This window comes from Staurois parvus, unplaced genomic scaffold (assembly GCF_062004578.1).
Source record: "Staurois parvus isolate SC_StPar_1 unplaced genomic scaffold, SC_StPar_1.0 ptg000167l, whole genome shotgun sequence".
Classification (NCBI taxonomy): Eukaryota; Metazoa; Chordata; class Amphibia; order Anura; family Ranidae; genus Staurois; species Staurois parvus.
In genome coordinates, this window is record NW_028317963.1 from 867,957 (window position 1) to 885,798 (window position 17,842).

General features: G+C 39.7%; 1 protein-coding gene across 8 annotated transcripts in view; it reads left to right on the top strand.

The window, feature by feature from the left end:
- NFATC3 (nuclear factor of activated T cells 3) overlaps nucleotides 1-17,842 on the top strand; it is a 619,175-nt gene that overhangs the window by 61,857 nt on the left and 539,476 nt on the right. For all 8 annotated transcript variants that reach the window (XM_089676358.1, XM_089676352.1, XM_089676355.1 and 5 more), the window contains exon 2: nucleotides 14,154-15,264. In XM_089676358.1, coding sequence (XP_089532484.1) covers nucleotides 14,154-15,264 — 1,111 coding nt within the window. The remainder of the gene's footprint in view (nucleotides 1-14,153; nucleotides 15,265-17,842) is intronic.

The following is a 17,842-nucleotide window of genomic DNA, read 5'->3' on the forward strand; positions in this document are numbered from 1 at the left end:
TCTCTGTCCTAAAGCACCGAGGCTACCTAGCCTCTACATTTTGCCTAAGATGCACAAAAACCCTGTGAAACCCCCTGGCAGACCCATAGTCAGTGGAATTAATTCTCTCTGCTCTAAAATTGGAGCTTATATAGATCACTATCTTCAACCATTGGTGACGCATACTCCATCTTATTTAAAAGACACAAAACAGGTTTTGAATGCCATTAAAGATGTTACCACTCCTTCCACATTTTTGGTTACGGACGATGTTGAAGCCTTGTATAGTAATATTAACCATGCAGAAGGAATGAGAGCCGGTGAATTCTATCTTAGACATGATACTTCTCTAACCACAAAACATACTGATTTCATCATGAACTTACTAGAATTTGCTATGAATAAGAACTACATGTGGTTTGACAACAAATACCTTCTGCAGATTAAAGGCATGGTGATGGGGGCAAAATTTGCCCCCAGCCTCGCCAATTTGTTTATGTCTTATTGGGAAAAGGATATCATATACTCCAGGGATTGGCCTGAACTGGTCTTTTATAAAAGATATATCGATGATGTTCTCCTCCTATGGGATGGTAGTGAACAATCCCTTATTAACTTTTTTGGTACTTTAAATTTCAACAATAGTAACATCAAATTTACGTATAATTACAGTACTGTGGAAGTCAATTTCTTGGATCTCACCTTGATGAATGCGAATGGTAGGATTACTACTAAATCTTACTTTAAATCATCAGATCGTAACAGTTATATACCCCGGATAGCTGTCACCATCCCAACTGGCTTGCTAATATCCCTAAGGGGCAATTTTTAAGACTGAGAAGAAACTGTACTGACGTAGATGATTATCACTTACAGGCCACGATCTTAAAAGATAGGTTCTTGGAAAAAGGCTACAATAATAGTGCTTTGGAGAATACAATTATGTCTGTGGCCAACATGAATCGAGAAGAACTTCTTGACATTAACCACAAAGAGGCTAAACATATTATCTGTCCATTCATTACAACATTCTCGATGCAACATAGATCCATGCGACATATAATAAAAAAAAACTGGGGAAAATAAAAGCAGACCCAGTACTATTGAAAATTTTACCTGAAGTACCAGAAGTTATTTTTCGTAGGCCATTAACTTTGAGAGATAAGATATCTCCTAATGTTATTAATCTACCTGCCAAACCTCTTCCTTTATTTAATATGAAGGGATTCTATCCCTGTAATAAGTGTATCGCTTGTAAAGCCAATGGCATTAGAAAGAAAAAGATAACTACATATCTTTCTAACTAAACCAATAAGACATATGATATTGACAAGTTTATCTGTTGCAATAGCAAATTTGTAGTGTATTTATTAGAATGCCCATGCTCTAAACAATACGTGGGTCGTATTACGAGAAGGCTGAGGGACCGTCTCAGCGAGCATATTTATAACATCAAAAAAGGTTATAAGGAACATTCCCTGTCCTTACATTACAGATGATACCATATTAGAGATCCTTCAACACTCAAATTTGTTGGAATAGATACCATCATCCATCATTGGACTGGGACACAAGACCAGGGCAGTCTCTCAGTTGGAGACCAAATACATCTTTGAGTTAAGTACCCTACACCCTGCAAGACTCAATATTGAGCTAGATTTAAATTGCTTTATTGACAATAGTTAATTTATCTGCTTTTTATGTGTGTTGTATCCCCTCTTATACTTTTTTTTTTTTTTTTACTTATATTCGTATTATTTAAGAATAGATTTCAGCACATTCGTTATAGTTTATCACAGAACGAATTTTGCCAATTTTAGAATATGTGCTCCATTTCCTCTCAGGATGTATTACTTATCAAAATGTATTATAATTATTATATTTGATTTTAGTACCTTCATTTTAGTAGTTCTTAGAGCGAATTTTTGCCAGTGTTGGATGTCTTTTATATATAATTCTTTTGCCTAACACAATATAATTTTATTATAGTTCTAGTTCTGAGGAACTAAATAATAATTTCTTTTTTATATATGCTTGTTTGGGCTCATTTCCCTTTTATTATTTACTATCGCATTAACAGGTGTTTTAATTTATAAATTTTTGGCATTTATTAATTTTTGACAGATATTATCTAATAATTCATTTTTTAGTAATTTATTTACGGACAATTTTAGTAGCAATATTTATATATTTTTTTTATACCATTAGACCAGTTGCTGATATTGGTATTCATTTGTTCAGTATGATCAACACACTAAGCATAGCAATCAATATTAGCACATACTAAAATGATGTACTATCATTATTTTCCGAACATTAACATACCTGTATAATCATCAAATTATATCATCTTGAAATTCCTTTCATTTGGATAATTCTGACACCCATTTTTCTTTGGCAACATATCGCACTAATGAATGAACGCACATATGTAATCATTAGCAAAATGGCGCATGAGCACACGCCAATACACACTTATATGCTTTAGTAAAATGGCATCGGCCAAACAAGCATATGCCATTGTGCCTATACACATATCCTACTTGTTTAAAATCATCAGCAAAATGGCTCATGAGCGCACGCTGATACACAATTATAGGCTTCAATAAAACGGCGCCGGCTCAACACGCATGCGCCATTGCACCTATTTAAGCCGTCAGTCTCGTCATGGCGTCATTGGTTCCTTCCTCTGATGAAGTGCTTGCGCACGTAATGCGTAAGGAGGGGCCAGGACGTTGTGACGCTACGCCGCCGGAGCCACGTGGAGGCCCGGCGGCCATCTTTGATTACTAAAGGGTTAGTTTCATTTCTACACCCTGATGCTGTTTATAGTTTTACTCTGTTTGCAAACATACTTTTAATCAATAAAGTTACAATTTTCCATACTACACTATGGGCATCCTTCCCTGACTCCCTGAGAGGAGTATTTATTCACAGAACCCAGTATTATGATCAGGGTGGATTTGATTTAAATCACGATTTAAATCACTAGTCAGTAAGGCTTGATTTAAATCATAGTTTTCTACATAAAGACTAATTATTGCTGGTATAACTTTAATATGCAAGTAGATGAAGATTTTTAGAATAACAACTTTTCATATTAGTTTTTTTATCCCCAGTTTAATAGGTTAATCATTCATATTTGGACAACTTTTCTGCTGTACTTAGGAAGGAGAAAAATAATCATTACCTTAATAATAACAATTTAAATAGATTTATTCAACTGAAACAATAACATTACAGCATATGTTATTTGCTTAAACAAACATCCATGTTTGTTAACTAATTTGGCTAAACAAAATACCGTATTTTTCGCTCCATAAGACACACTTTTTTCCCCCAAAAAAAGGGGGGAAAATGTCAGTGCCTCTTATGGAGTGGCCGGTCCGGTATTTCCACCTCCGCCGTGTCAGAATACCGGGCCGGCCGCTCAGCTCTGCAGCGGGACCTTACCTGTTCCTCTATCCAGCGGCGCGTCTTCCCGGCTCCTGTAGTGTGGGCGCTCGGCTTGACAGCCGGGTGCCAAATGCGCATGCGCAAGAAGCGGTGCTCTTTGTGAATGGTAAGGCGGCACCTTGGACACATAACAGGTCCCAGAAGCCGCCGGACCAATCACAAAGCGCAGTGCTTCTCGCTCATGCGCACCCGGCACCCGGCTGTCAAGCCGAGTGCCCACACTACAGAAGCCGGGAAGACAGCACGCGGATAGATAGAGGAACAGATAAGGTCCCGCTGCAGAGTGGACACTAATTAACCATTAGCCGCCCGGCCAATGGCCGTTTGGCGGCTTCAGATGTGCCTCTTCATTCCGGGTGCACGCCATTTGGCGTGCTCCCGCACATGCGCCGTTTGCGGTAATGCAGAGCGGCGCAACAGCGGGATCTGTCACGGGCCGTGCACCTCGGACACGGCCGATGACAGATCCGAGTACCGGCTCCCGTTGCTGGTACCATGTGACCTGCTGTGACCAATCACAGCAGGTCACATGACAGTTGTATACAATGGATGGCTTCATTCATGATGCCATCCATTGTATACTAGTGCCTAGCTGTGAATGGTCACAGCTAATCACATGCACATGTCATGTGATTAGCTGTGACCAAATCACAGCTAAGCACAAAAAAAAAAAAGCTGAATGAATCGATTTCATTCAGGTAAATGCTTGCTTATAGCAAAGTAATTCTTTGCTATAAGCAAATTGTGTAAAAAAAAAAAATGCTGATCACTTCCCCAAAGTAGTACAGTGTTACTATGGTAACATTGTACTACTTTGGTCATAGTAAAATATGAAAAAAAAATCTTAAAAAAAATAAAAAAAATTAATAAAAAATTAAATATAATAAAAAATTAAAAAAAAATTAAAAAATATATATATATTTTTTTTCATACTGTCACCAGTCAGTGTCCCTGTTAACCACCATGCCAGTTATATGATGACGCTGTACTGCACTGATGACAGTATGTAAAAAAAAAAATAGTGAAAATAATTTTTTTAATTTTTTCTTTTTCCGAAAAATTATGACATAAAAATACAACTTCAAAAAACTCGCCATGCCTCTTATGAAGTACGTCGGACTGTCTACTCTGCAAAAAGGGGTAATTTGGGGGATATCTGTACTGTTCTGACATTCTTGGACCTCAAGAAATTAGATTGGCTGTCAGTACTTCAGGATTGATCAATATTCAGATCTATACCATAGTTTGTGAACTCTATAACTTTCCTACAAACTAAAAAATACATCCTAATTTGGGTTATTTTCACCAAAGCCATGTAGCAGAATACATCTCGGCCTAAATTTATGAAGAACAATTATTTATTTGTTAACTTTTATAACAGAAACAAAGAAAAATGTGTTTTTTTTTCAAAATGTTTGGTCTTTTTTTGTTAATTTAGCAAAAAATAAAAACCCCAGCAGTGATTAAATACCACAAAAAGAAAGCTCTAGTTGTGTGAAGAAAATGATAAAATTTTAGTTTGGGTACAGTGTTGTATGACCGCGCAATTGTCATTCAAAGTGTGAGAGCGCTGAAACCTGAAAAATGGCCTGGGCAGGAAGGTGTAAAATTGCACGGTATTGAAATGGTTAAAGAACAACTCCGCGGAAGAGCGGGTACCTGTCAAATTCAGGTACCCGTTTCCCCCCCCCCCTCCCCAAAGGTCAGCAGTCATCTCCTGTACTGTCCAGTCTCTGGTCATCCCTGTACTGTCCGCGGTCTCTGCTCATCCCTGTACTGTCCGCGGTCTCTGCTCATCCCTGTACTGTCCGCGGTCTCTGCTCATCCCTGTACTGTCCGCGGTCTCTGCTCATCCCTGTACTGTCCGCGGTCTCTGCTCATCCCTGTACTGTCCGCGGTCTCTGCTCATCCCTGTACTGTCCGCGGTCTCTGCTCATCCCTGTACTGTCCGCGGTCTCTGCTCATCCCTGTACTGTCCGCAGTCTCTGCTCATCCCTGTACTGTCCGCAGTCTCTGCTCATCCCTGTACTGTCCGCAGTCTCTGCTCATCCCTGTACTGTCCGCAGTCTCTGCTCATCTCCTGTACTGTGTCCGCAGTCTCTGGTCATCTCCTGTACTGTGTCCGCAGTCTCTGGTCATCTCCTGTACTATGTCTGCAGTCTCTAGTCATCTCCTGTACTATGTCTGCAGTCTCTGGTCATCTCCTGTACTGTGTCCGCAGTCTCTTGGTCATCCCCTGTACTGTCCGCAGTTTCTGGTCATGCCTGTACTGTCCGCAGTCTCTGGTCATCTTCTGTACTGTGTCCGCAGTCTGGTCATCTCCTGTACTGTTTCCGCAGTCTCTGGTCATCTCCTGTACTATGTCTGCAGTCCATTGGTTCCGAATATTTATTTTCCGGTTTTCTGCCTCTAAAACCTAGGTACGTCTTATGGTCAGATGCGTCTTATGGAGCGAAAAATACGGTATATATATTTTAAGAGACTTAGACTGTCAGCCCCTTCCTCCTCACACTTAGTTTCACTTTCTTCTTGTGCAGATCTATTCCACTTCAAACAATCAGAAAAATATTGTTTCTATTCTATTCACTGAACTTCTTGAAACTTAGCACTGCCATTGATAGCCCCTGCGTGGGCGTACATTTTGCCCTGTTGGCATTAAAGCATTGTTTTTCCCTTTTTCTTTTTCTTTTTTTTTTTTATTTTGCATTTTGTTTATCTGTGCAATTGATAGCCCCTACGTGGGCATGTTTTATTGCCTCTGTTTATACTGTTTAAAAATTTAATAAAAACCATTGAAATAGAAACTTAGCACTGAAGGGGTTGATTCTGTATTCATAGGTTTGTAGAAGTTAGGATTAACGTCTTTTTCTTAACTCTGTTCATGTTATAACATTTTTGCTGTGAAGAAGAGGCATGTGATCTCCGCTGAGTCAAATTCAGTTTTGAGAACTGCAAAAGTAAACCAAGCATCTGTGATAATATCTTGTAGGCAGAGAAACTGCCCAATAATCTTACAAAAACCTCTGGAAGAGCATGACATTGTGAATGGCTTAATGGAATTTATTTACCAAAAAAATTAAAAATATACAGCCTTATTCTACATAATTAAAAAACTAATCTTTATTTCATGATGGAACAACCTTTGGATGGTAATATATTTTCCTCAAAAAGCATTTTATTTAAAAAAAATCAGATTTAAATAAAAAAAAATCCGTTTTTTGTTTTTTTTTTAATTTTTTTAAAAAAATCATTGATTTTTATCCACCCTGATTATGATCCAGTTACCTTACCAAGAGGAGGAAGACATCCTGTAAGCAGGCAGCGCCTTCTACCCATTCCCTATTAGGGACCTCTGGTTACCTAGATCCGAATAATTCTGTCTGTGGGCTTCTGATTACTACCTTGAGGGAGGACCACCTAACCTGACCAGACCTATACCTGATGAGGATATCTCTGGATGTGATATATAATGCGTATAATCATTTTACTTCTGGTGAGTGCGCAATTCTGCTATTTCTCACGGAGCACCACCATTGATTCTACCTGTCACCTGGCACTTTATAATCACACAGGCTGTCTACATAGAACTTTGAATTTTTTCCCCCAATTTTTAATATCATTTATTTATCAACAGTGTTGTGGATGGCTTTGTAAGCTGTGGTTAGTATTTTGAATTTTATACGTTGGGTTAGTGGAAGCCAGTGAAGGGATTGGCAGAGAGGGGCAGCAGTCGCTGATCGGTTGGTAAGGTGTATGAGACTAGCAGCAGCATTCATAATAGACTGAAGGGGGGATAGCCTGTGTAACGGTAGACCAGTGAGGAGGGAGTTGCAGTATTCGAGGCGAGACATAACCAAGGCGTGGCTAAGGGGTTTTGTGGTGTCATTGGTCAGGAAGGGGCGGATTTTGGAAATGTTCCGGAGGTTGAGGCGGCAGGAATTAGCCAGTGAGTGGATGTGGGGCCCAAAGGAGAGGTCAGAGTCTAGGATTACGCCTAGCACCCTGGCATGAGGGGAAGGACCAATGGTTGTGCTGTTGATCTTAAGGGTAAAGTCGTGAGTGGGGGATCGGGGAGGAGTAAATATTACAAGCTCGGTTTTTGAAAGATTGAGTTTGAGGTAGTGATGTGACATCCATGCTGATATGTCGCTTAGTAGATTTGTGATATGTGAGGAGATTGAGGGGGTGAGCTGGGGAGTGGAGAGCTAGATCTGGGTGCTATCAGCATAAAGGTGGTATTGGAAGCCATGGGAGGGGTGGAAACCCCTCCTATAGATATTTGCAATACAGATCAACTGCAAGAATTAGTGATATGTGATTTCACATGTAATGCATATCAAAATGAGAATTAGTTATTTAATAAAAATGTAAAACTTAGCAGGGATGATGGAAACCCCATCTTACAGATATTTGCAATACAACCTAACTTCAAGTGCAATAAATCATATTATAATAGTATCTAAAACATATTAAATTCACTATACCAAAAACAAAAAAAACCCACCTAAAGTGCTATAACAATCACCCCCCCCATCCAGTGTCTCCCAGCATAGTCACCAAGACCCCCCCCCCTTCCTGCTGAGTACAGTAAGTTGACAGCTAACAGACCTTTAGACACATCATGGCAGCTTATGATACTTCCTTCCTCTCGGGCTCAGGGCTCGCTCCCATTGTGGGACCCTTTATTACAGTCCTGCAGTGGGACTTTCACATTTTGCAGCTGGCCCCCTTCCTACTTTTACATAAGAGTTCCCAGCTTTCCCAGGGCTCCTTTACAGTACATTAGAGTCCACATGGTTTGCTTTACAGTGCAAGGGGAACTCTGTGGACCTTGATGAAAAGGGGAACTCTGTGGACTGTGATATAAAGGGGGATGTTGTGGACTCTGGTGTAAAAGGGAACTCTGATGTAAGAGGTCCTCTGATCACAAGAGCCCCCCCTTACATCAGAGTTTGCAGAGTTCCTCCTTACCTCAGAGTCTGCAAAGTTTCCCCTTGCACGGTAAGGGTAAACTCAGCTGACTCTTATGTAGGCTGGGCTTGTAGTATGTAGGTCTGTTTGAATATAGTTCACTGACAGAACAGCATTCATAATAAGTATGTACCAGGGTGGATTTGATTTAAATCACTAGTGAAAAGGATCGATTTAAAACCTATCATAATTTTTAAAGAGCAACTTTCATCTCTGTCCCGCAGCGGCTCCTCCTCTGACCCGCTGTTAACTCACTGACAGTCCCATTCACTTTAATGGGACAGCTGGTGATGCGGAAGTGACACAACAAGGTGAGGGACATGGCGGCAGTAGGTGAGTGGATTCCGGGTAACAGGCGCTGCTTTGATGGATCTAACATGGCAGGTGCTCTTTAAATGTAAGGAATCCGACTCATTCTTGCTGGTAGTTAGAATCTTTAATATTTGCAAACCAAATGAAGGTTTCCTTTTTAGAATAAGCGGTCAGGTTAGTAAAACAGCGATATGAGAACCGATTTTAGGTTAATAGATTAATCGCACATAGCTGGAGAACTACTCACATTCTTTTATTTCATGTTTTTTTTTTCTCATGGCTACTGTTAAATTGTGTGAATGCGTCAATGCAGTGACTGTTATCTGAGCTTGGATTCGTTGAATGAGTTTACCAAAAATGTAAATATTGCAGAATATACAGCCTCATGCTGCATAACTAAGCTCCATTTCATGCTGAATAAACTAAATTATTAATGTATCTTCAATAGAAAAATATCTTTAGATAGATTTTTACTCCAAAAACATTTTATTAAAATAAATTTGATAAAAATAAAAAAAATGTGATTTAGCCACTTGCCCTCCAGAGGATTTACCCCATTTATTGACCAGGCCTCTTTTTGCTACTTGGCGCTGCACTAATTCAACTGATAATTGTGCAGTCATGCAATGCTGTACCCAAACAAAATTTGTCTTTTTTTCACACAAATAGAGCTTTCTTTCAGTGGTCACCTGTGCACTTTTTATTTTTCTCACTATAAACAAAAAAAGACCAAAAATTTTGAAGAAAAACAATATTTTCTCATTTCAATCATAAAAAATATCCAAAAAACTAAAATTTTGTCATAAATTTAGGCCAAAATGTATTCTGCTACATGTTTTTGGTTAAAAAAAAAAAAATCCCAAGAAGTGTATATTTATTGCTTTGTGTGAAAGTTCTAGAATCTACAAACTAGGGTATAGATAATGGAATTTACACAGCTTTTACTTTCTAACTGCTCATCACATTTCTTGAGGTGCTAAAATACCAGGATTGTACAAACACCCCCAAATGACCCCTTTTCGGAAAGTAGACATGGTGAGTATTTTGCAGATCGTATTTTTTCTCACAAGGTTTTGAAATAAAAAAAAAAAAAAATGTTTGTTTTTTTTCTTAATTTTCCAAAAACTTGTGGCAACAAATAAGATCTGAAAAATACTCACAATGCTTCTTAACACATTCCTTGGGGTGTCTACTTTCCAAAAAGGGGTCATTTGGGGAGGTTTGGTGCTATCCTGGCATTTCAGGGCCTCCGAAACTGTGATAGGTAGTCAGGAAGTGTAATGAGGAAATAAAGCCCTTTAAAAGCCTGAAGGTGCTTATTGGATTTTGGGGTCCTGTACTTGGCTAGACTGCCAAAATGTCTCTCACATGTGGTACCCCCCTACTCAGGAGAAGTAGCAGAATGTATTTTGGGGAGTAATTCCACATATACCCATGGCATGTGTGAGCAAGAAATCATTTAAGTGACAATTTTGTGTTAAAAGAAAAACAAAATTGTAATTTTTCCCAAAAACTTGTAAAAAAAAATAAATTCTTCTATTGATTCAACATGCCTCTCAGCAAATAGTTTGGGGTGTCTACTTTTGGGGGGTGGGGGCATTTTATGACCAGCATTAGAAGTTTATGCCACACATCACACACTCTTCTAAACACCTGAAGATCAAGCCTTTTCTGACACTTATTGTTCACATGAAAAAAAATATCAGTATTTTTTGCTAGGAAATTAATTGAAACCCCCAAACATTTTATATATATATATATATATATATATATATATATATATATATATATACACAGTTGCAAGAAAAAGTATGTGAACCCCTTGGGATTCCGTGGAGTTTTGCATGAATTGGGCATAAAATGTGCTCTGAACGTCATCTAAGTCACAACAATAGAAGAACACAGTCTGCTGAACATAATACTACACAAACATTAGATGTTGCCATGGTTTAATTGCACATAACATGTAAACATTCACAGTGCAGGGAGGAAAAAGTATGTGAACCTTTGCACTTAATAACTGGTTGACCCTCCTTTTGGCAGCAATAACCTCAACCAAACGTTTCCTGTAGTTGCAGATCAGACCTGCACAACGATCTGGAGTCATTTTGGATCACTCCTCTTCACAAAACTGTTTCAGTGTAGAAATATTCTTGGGATGTCTGGTGTGAATCGCTCTCTTAAGGTCATGCCACAGCATTTCAATGGGGTTGAGGTCGGGACTCTGACTGGGCCACTCCAGAAGGCGTATTCTGTGCTGTTGCAGCCATTGTTTTGTTGAATTACTTGTATGCTTTGGGTGATTGTCCTGTTGCATCACCCATCCTCTGCGGAGTTTCAGTTGGCGGACAGATGGTCGTACGTTTTCCTGCAAAATGTCTTGATAAACTCTGGAATTCATTTTCCCATCAATGACAACAATCCGTCCAGGCCCTGAGGCAGCAAAGCAGCCCCAAACCATGATGCTCCCTCCGCCATGTTTTACAGTGGGGATGAGGTTTTGATGTTGGTGTGCTGTGCCTTTTTTTCTCCACACATAGTGTTGTGTGTTCTTCCCAAACAACTCAATCTTGGTTTCATCTGTCCACAGTATATTTTGCCAGTAGTGCTGTGGAACATCCAGGTGCTCTTTTGCAAACTTCAAACCTGCTGCAATATTCTTTTTGGACAGCAATGGCTTCCTCCGTGGTGTCCTCCCATGTACTCCATTCTTGTTTAATGTTTTCCTTATTGTAGATGTGTCAACAAAAATGTTAGCATGTGCCAGAGATTTCTGTAGGTCTTTAGCTGACACTCTGGGATTCTTCTTTACCTCATGCAGCATTCTGCACTGTGCTCTTGCAGTCATTTTTACAGGACGACCACGCCTAGGGAGAGTAGCAACAGTGCTAAACTTTCTCCATTTGTAGACAGTCTGTCTTACCGTGGACACATGAACATCAAGGCTTTTGGAGATACTTTTGTAACCCTTTCCAGCTTCATGGAAGTCAACAATTCTTGATGGTAGGTCTTCTGAGAGCTCTTTTCTGTGAGGCATGGTTCACATCAGACAGTGCTTCTTGAAACCAGTAAACCCAAAACAGGTGTGTGTTTTTTAAGGGCAGGACAGCTGTCAGCAACACATCTAATATCATCACACTGATTGGAGTCAAAGTTGGCTCACTCCTGGCTCCAATTAGCTCTGGGAGAAGTCATTAAGCTAGGGCCTCACATACTTTTTCTTGCAACTGTATGTATGTATATGTATGTACAGTGGGGATCGAAAGTTTGGGCACCCCAGCTAAAAATTTGTATTAATGTGCATAAAGAAGCCAAGGAAAGATGGAAAAATCTCCAAAAGGCATCAAATTACAGATTAGACATTCTTATAATATGTCAACAAAAGTTAGATTTTATTTCCATCATTTACACTTTCAAAATAACAGAAAACAAAAAAATGGCGTCTGCAAAAGTTTGGGCACCCTGCAGAGTTAATATCTTGTACTGCCCCCTTTGGCAAGTATCACGGCTTGTAAATGCTTTTTGTAGCCAGCCAAGAGTCTTTCAATTCTTGTTTGAGGTATCTTTGCCCATTCTTCCTTACAAAAGTCTTCCAGTTCTTTGAGATTTCTGGGCTGTCTGTCACACACTGCTCTTTTAAGGTCTATCCATAGATTTTCAATTATGTTGAGGTCAGGAGATTGTGAAGGCCATGGCAAAACCTTCAGTTTACGCCTCTTGATGTAATCCCCCATGGATTTCGAGGTGTGTTTAGGATCATTATCCATTTGTAGAAGCCATCCTCTCTTTAACTTCAGCTTTTTCACAGATGGCATCAAGTTACCATCCAAAATTTGCTGAAATTTTATTGAATCCATTTTTCCTTCTACTCATGAGATGTTCCCTGTGCCACTGGCTGCAACACAACCCCAAAGCATGATTGATCCAACCCCATGCTTAACAGTTGGACAGAGGTTCTTTTCATTAAATTCTGTGCCCCTTCTTCTCCAAACGTACCTTTGCTCATTCCGGCCAAAAAGTTCAATTTTAACCTCATCGGTCCACAGAACTTGTTTCCAAAATGCCTCAGGCTTGTCTATATGTTCATTTGCAAAGTTCAAACAATAATTTTTGTGGTGAGGACGTAGAAGAGGTTTTCTTCTGATGACTCTTTCATGAAGACCATATTTGTACAAGTATCTCTTTATAGTGGAATAGTGTACCACAACTCCAGTGTCTGCCAGATCTTTCTGGAGGAATCGTGCAGTCAAACGTGGGTTTTGAATTGTTTTTCTCACAATCCTGCGAGCTGTTCTGTCTGATATTTGTCTTGGTCTTCCAGATCTTGCTTTAACTTCCACTGTTCCAGATGACTGCCATTTCTTAATTACATTCCGAACAGAGGATATTGACATCTGAAAATGCTTTGCTATCTTCTTATAGCCTTCTCCAGCTTTGTGAGCATCAACTATTTTCAGTTTCAGTTTTCTAGACAACTGCTTAGAAGAACCCATGGTGCTGATTGTTGGGGCAAGGTCAGATGAGTCTGGGCATTTAAAACCTTTGAGCTTGACATCACCTGGTCTTCCCAGACGATGATTGAGAACAATCCATGACACTGGCAGGTCTCAGCTTGGCAAAGGGGGCAGTGCATGCTATAAATTCTGCAGGGTGCCCAAACTTTTGCAGATGCCATTTTTTTGTTTTCTGTTATTTTGAAAGTGTAAATGATGGAAATAAAATCTAACTTTTGTTGACATATTATAAGAATGTCTAATCTGTAATTTGATGCCTTTTGGAGATTTTTCCATCTTTCCTTGGCTTCTTTATGCACATTAATACAAATTTTTAGCTGGGGTGCCCAAACTTTCGATCCCACTGTATGTATGTATATATATAATATTTTTTTTTTTTTTTAAAGCAGACACCCTAGTGAATAAAGTGGTGAGTGCTACAATTTTTTATATCACATAGTATTCGTGCAGCAATTTTTAAAATGCAATTTGTTTTTTTAAAATACACTTTTTTTTACTTGTAATGCACAAAAACACAATATATTGGCCAATTATATGGTTAAATATAAAAGATGATGGTATGCCGAGTAAATAGATACCAAACATGACATGATTTAAAACTGCTCATGCCCCGTGCAATGTCGACAAACTGCATACGTCTTTAATATCCATAGGCAATGTTTTAAAAGCCTTTACAAGCTACCATTTTAGATTTACAGAGGAGGTCTAGTGTTAGAATTACTGCCCTTGATCCCGACGTTCACAGCGATACCGCACATGCATGGTGCAACCGCTGTTTACATACCGCCACAGGGTCAAAGCTTGCTCACACAGGTGGGGGGGGAAGAGGATGTTTTTTTTTTTTTTTAATCTGATTTTGTTTTTTGTAATTATTTTTACACTGTCCCTTTCCCTAATTACCTATTTTTTTTTTCTCCTCAGATCTTGAGCCTGATGACAGTGCATCATTTTATATCTTCAATGTAGCCCAGCCTTTATCAGCAGTAAGCCAGCCCATTTGTCTTCCATGGCATGGTCATCAACCTCACAGCTCAGCTTGCACTCCCACCTCCGGTTTTCAAGGCTTCAAAACATTTGATGGCACTAATGAAATCCAGGAACATAAGTGCAATCCTTGTGGAGGACCAAAGCCTTTTGAATGTCCCAGCATTCAGATTACATCAATATCGCCTAACTGCCACCAGGATACTGAAACTACACAGGAACTGCAAAAAGGTGACCTTGAAAATGATTATGTTGAGAGGCCTTCACGTGACCATCTCCATCTCCAACTTGAACCTTCTTATAGAGAGCCATCTTTAAGTCCAAGTCCTGGAAGTAGCATATCTTCCAGAAGCTGGTTCTCTGATGCATCTTCTTGTGAATCAGTTTCCCACATCTACGATGATGTTGAGTCAGAACTGAATGAGGCAACAGCGCGTTTTAGCTTGGGCTCACCACTGACTTCTCCCAGTGGCTCTCCCAGAGGCTTTCCTAATGATGATGCATGGCAACCATTTTGCTTTGGTGCCTCTCTATCACCAAGACAGTCCCCATGCCACTCTCCTAGAACTAGCATTACTGATGAAAACTGGCTTAGCCCTCGGCCTACTTCAAGGCCTTCATCAAGGCCCTCATCCCCTTATGGCAAGAGAAGGCACTCTAGTGCAGATATCTGCTATCGAAGTTCTCCCCATCACTCCCCCACACCATCGCCCATCCATTCTCCCAGGGGAAGTGTTTCAGAAGATACATGGATTAGTTTTTCTCACAATGCAGCAAATATTGTATCTCCCTCTCAGTGCTTCCAGGAAACTGATATTCCTCTCAAAACACGGAAGACTTCTGAAGATCAAAATGCCACATTTTTAGGAAAGATTGATCTGGGTGTTGAGGATCAGGGAAATTTATCTCCAACTCTTGAAACACCCTCTGAAGACAGTGCTGGTTCTCCACTTCCACTCAGAAAAGACTCCTTCACTGATCAGTTTTTGGCAGTCCCATCACATTTTACCTGGAACAAACCAAAATCTGGACACACACCTGTATTTCGGTGAGTATAATTAAATATTTTATTTAGCCTTTTTTCTTTTTTACGTTGAATTTCTAAAGCCTGGTAAACTAAACTGTATGTTGCCTATATAAATTAGAGGGAAGCCACCCCATCTTGCCAATTCATTCTGAACTGTTGACAATCATATGTCTGTTGTGGTAGGCATATGCCTGTTGGGCAGAGGTGTTAGAAGGAATGCTTGCATTACTATCCTCTTCCCCCACCATAGGCTGAAGTTGCTGTATTACCACCTAGTGACCATACAGTATGACCTGTTTAAAACCTCTTAAAGTCCATGTTTTCAAACTACAGCTTTGCACAACACTAAATTATTGGCATATGGAGACACATGCAGAAGTAGTAAAATGAGTGTGCATATATGTAGAGGGGTATTGGCTTAGCACCTTTTGTTATTTCTGATGAGACAGTGAAAACATGTATATACAGTCAGGTCCATAAATATTGGGACATCGACACAATTCTAACATTTTTGGCTCTGTACACCACCACAATTTATTTGAAATGAAACGAATGTGCTTTAACTGCAGACTGTCAGCTTTAATTTGAGGGTATTTACATCCAAATCAGGTGAACGGTGTAGGAATTATAACAGTTTGCATTTGTGCCTCCCACTTGTTGAGGGACCAAAAGTAATGGGACAATTGGCTTCTCAGCTGTTTCATGGCCAGGCGTGTGTAATTCCCTCATTATCCCAATTACAATGAGCAGATAAAAGATCCAGAGATCATTTCAAGTGTGCTATTTGCATTTGGAATCTGTTGCTGTCAACTCTCAAGATGAGATCCAAAGAGCTGTCACTATCAGTGAAGCAAGCCATCATTACGCTGAAAAAACAAAACAAACCCATCAGAGAGATAGCAAAAACATTAGGCGTGGCCAAAACAACTGTTTGGAACATTCTTAAAAAGAAGGAACGCACCGGGGAGCTCAGCAACACCAAAAGACCCGGAAGACCACGGAAAACAACTGTGGTGGATGACCGAAGAATTCTTTCCCTGGTGAAGAAAACACCCTTCACAACAGTTGGCCAGATTAAGAACACTCTCCAGGAGGTAGGTGTATGTGTGTCAAAGTCAACAATCAAGAGCAGACTTCACCAGAGTGAATACAGAGGGTTCACCACAAGACGTAAACCATTGGTGAGCCTCAAAAACAGGAAAGCCCGATTAGAGTTTGCCAAACAACATCTAAAAAAGCCTTCACAGTTCTGGAACAACATCCTATGGACAGATGAGACCAAGATCAACTTGTACCAGAGTGATGGGAAGAGTATGGGGAAGGAAAGGAACTGCTCATGATCCTAAGCATACCACCTCATCAGTGAAGCATGGTGGTGGTAGTGTCATGGCGTGGGCATGTATGGCTGCCAATGGAACTGGTTCTCTTGTATTTATTGATGATGTGACTGCTGACAAAAGCAGCAGGATGAATTCTGAAGTGTTTCGGGCAATATTATCTGCTCATATTCAGCCAAATGCTTCAGAACTCATTGGACGCCGCTTCATAGTGCAGATGGACAATGACCCAAATCATACTGCAAAAGCAACCAAAGAGTTTTTTTAAGGGAAAGAAGTAGAATGTTATGCAATGGCCAAGTCAATCTCCTGACCTGAATATGATTGAGCATGCATTTCAGTTGCTGAAGACAAAACTGAAGGGAAAATGCCCCAAGAACAAGCAGGAACTGAAGACAGTTGCAGTAGAGGCCTGGCAGAGCATCACCAGGGATGAAACCCAGCGTCTGGTAATGTCTATGCGTTCCAGACTTCAGGCTGTAATTGACTGCAAAGGATTTGCAACCAAGTATTAAAAAGTGAAAGTTTGATTTATGATTATTATTCTGTCCCATTACTTTTGGTCCCTTAACAAGTGGGAGGCACATATGCAAACTGTTGTAATTCCTACACCGTTCACCTTATTTGGGTGTAAATACCCTCAAATTAAAGCTGATAGTCTGCAGTTAAAGCACATCTTGTTCGTTTCATTTCAAATCCATTGTGGTGGTGTATAAAGCCAAAAATGTTAGAATTGTGTCGATGTCCCAATATTTATGGACCTGACTGTAGGTAATACAATTCTGTTGGGTGTTTATACAGTAAACACATCTCTGCTCATTTGTATGGCAAAATGTAAATCTATTTACTGACCATAGACTGGTATCTGCACTAGTGTTCATACATAGCAGCATGGTCGGTGAATTGAATAGAAACACAGGTACATCCAGTTCAACCTGTGTGTATGTGTGCCCTCGTGTAACTGTGTGTGTACATATTGCTCACTGCTTCTTGTGAAACATCATGATGTGCTCATGTACTGTATCTTCTTCAGAATCCTTAGATTTAACCATTTTTTTTTCTAAATACTGTAGTCATAATTGTTAAATACTTTGTGTATACAGTATGTATGTATATACAGATGTGCTGAAAAGTTTGCAAACCCTGGCAGAAATTGTAACCTTTTTGGCAGTGCTATTGAAAATGAGACTGGTCATGCCAAAAAACTATTTTATTTTAGGATAGTGATCATATGGAGCCATTTATTATCACATAGTTCTTTG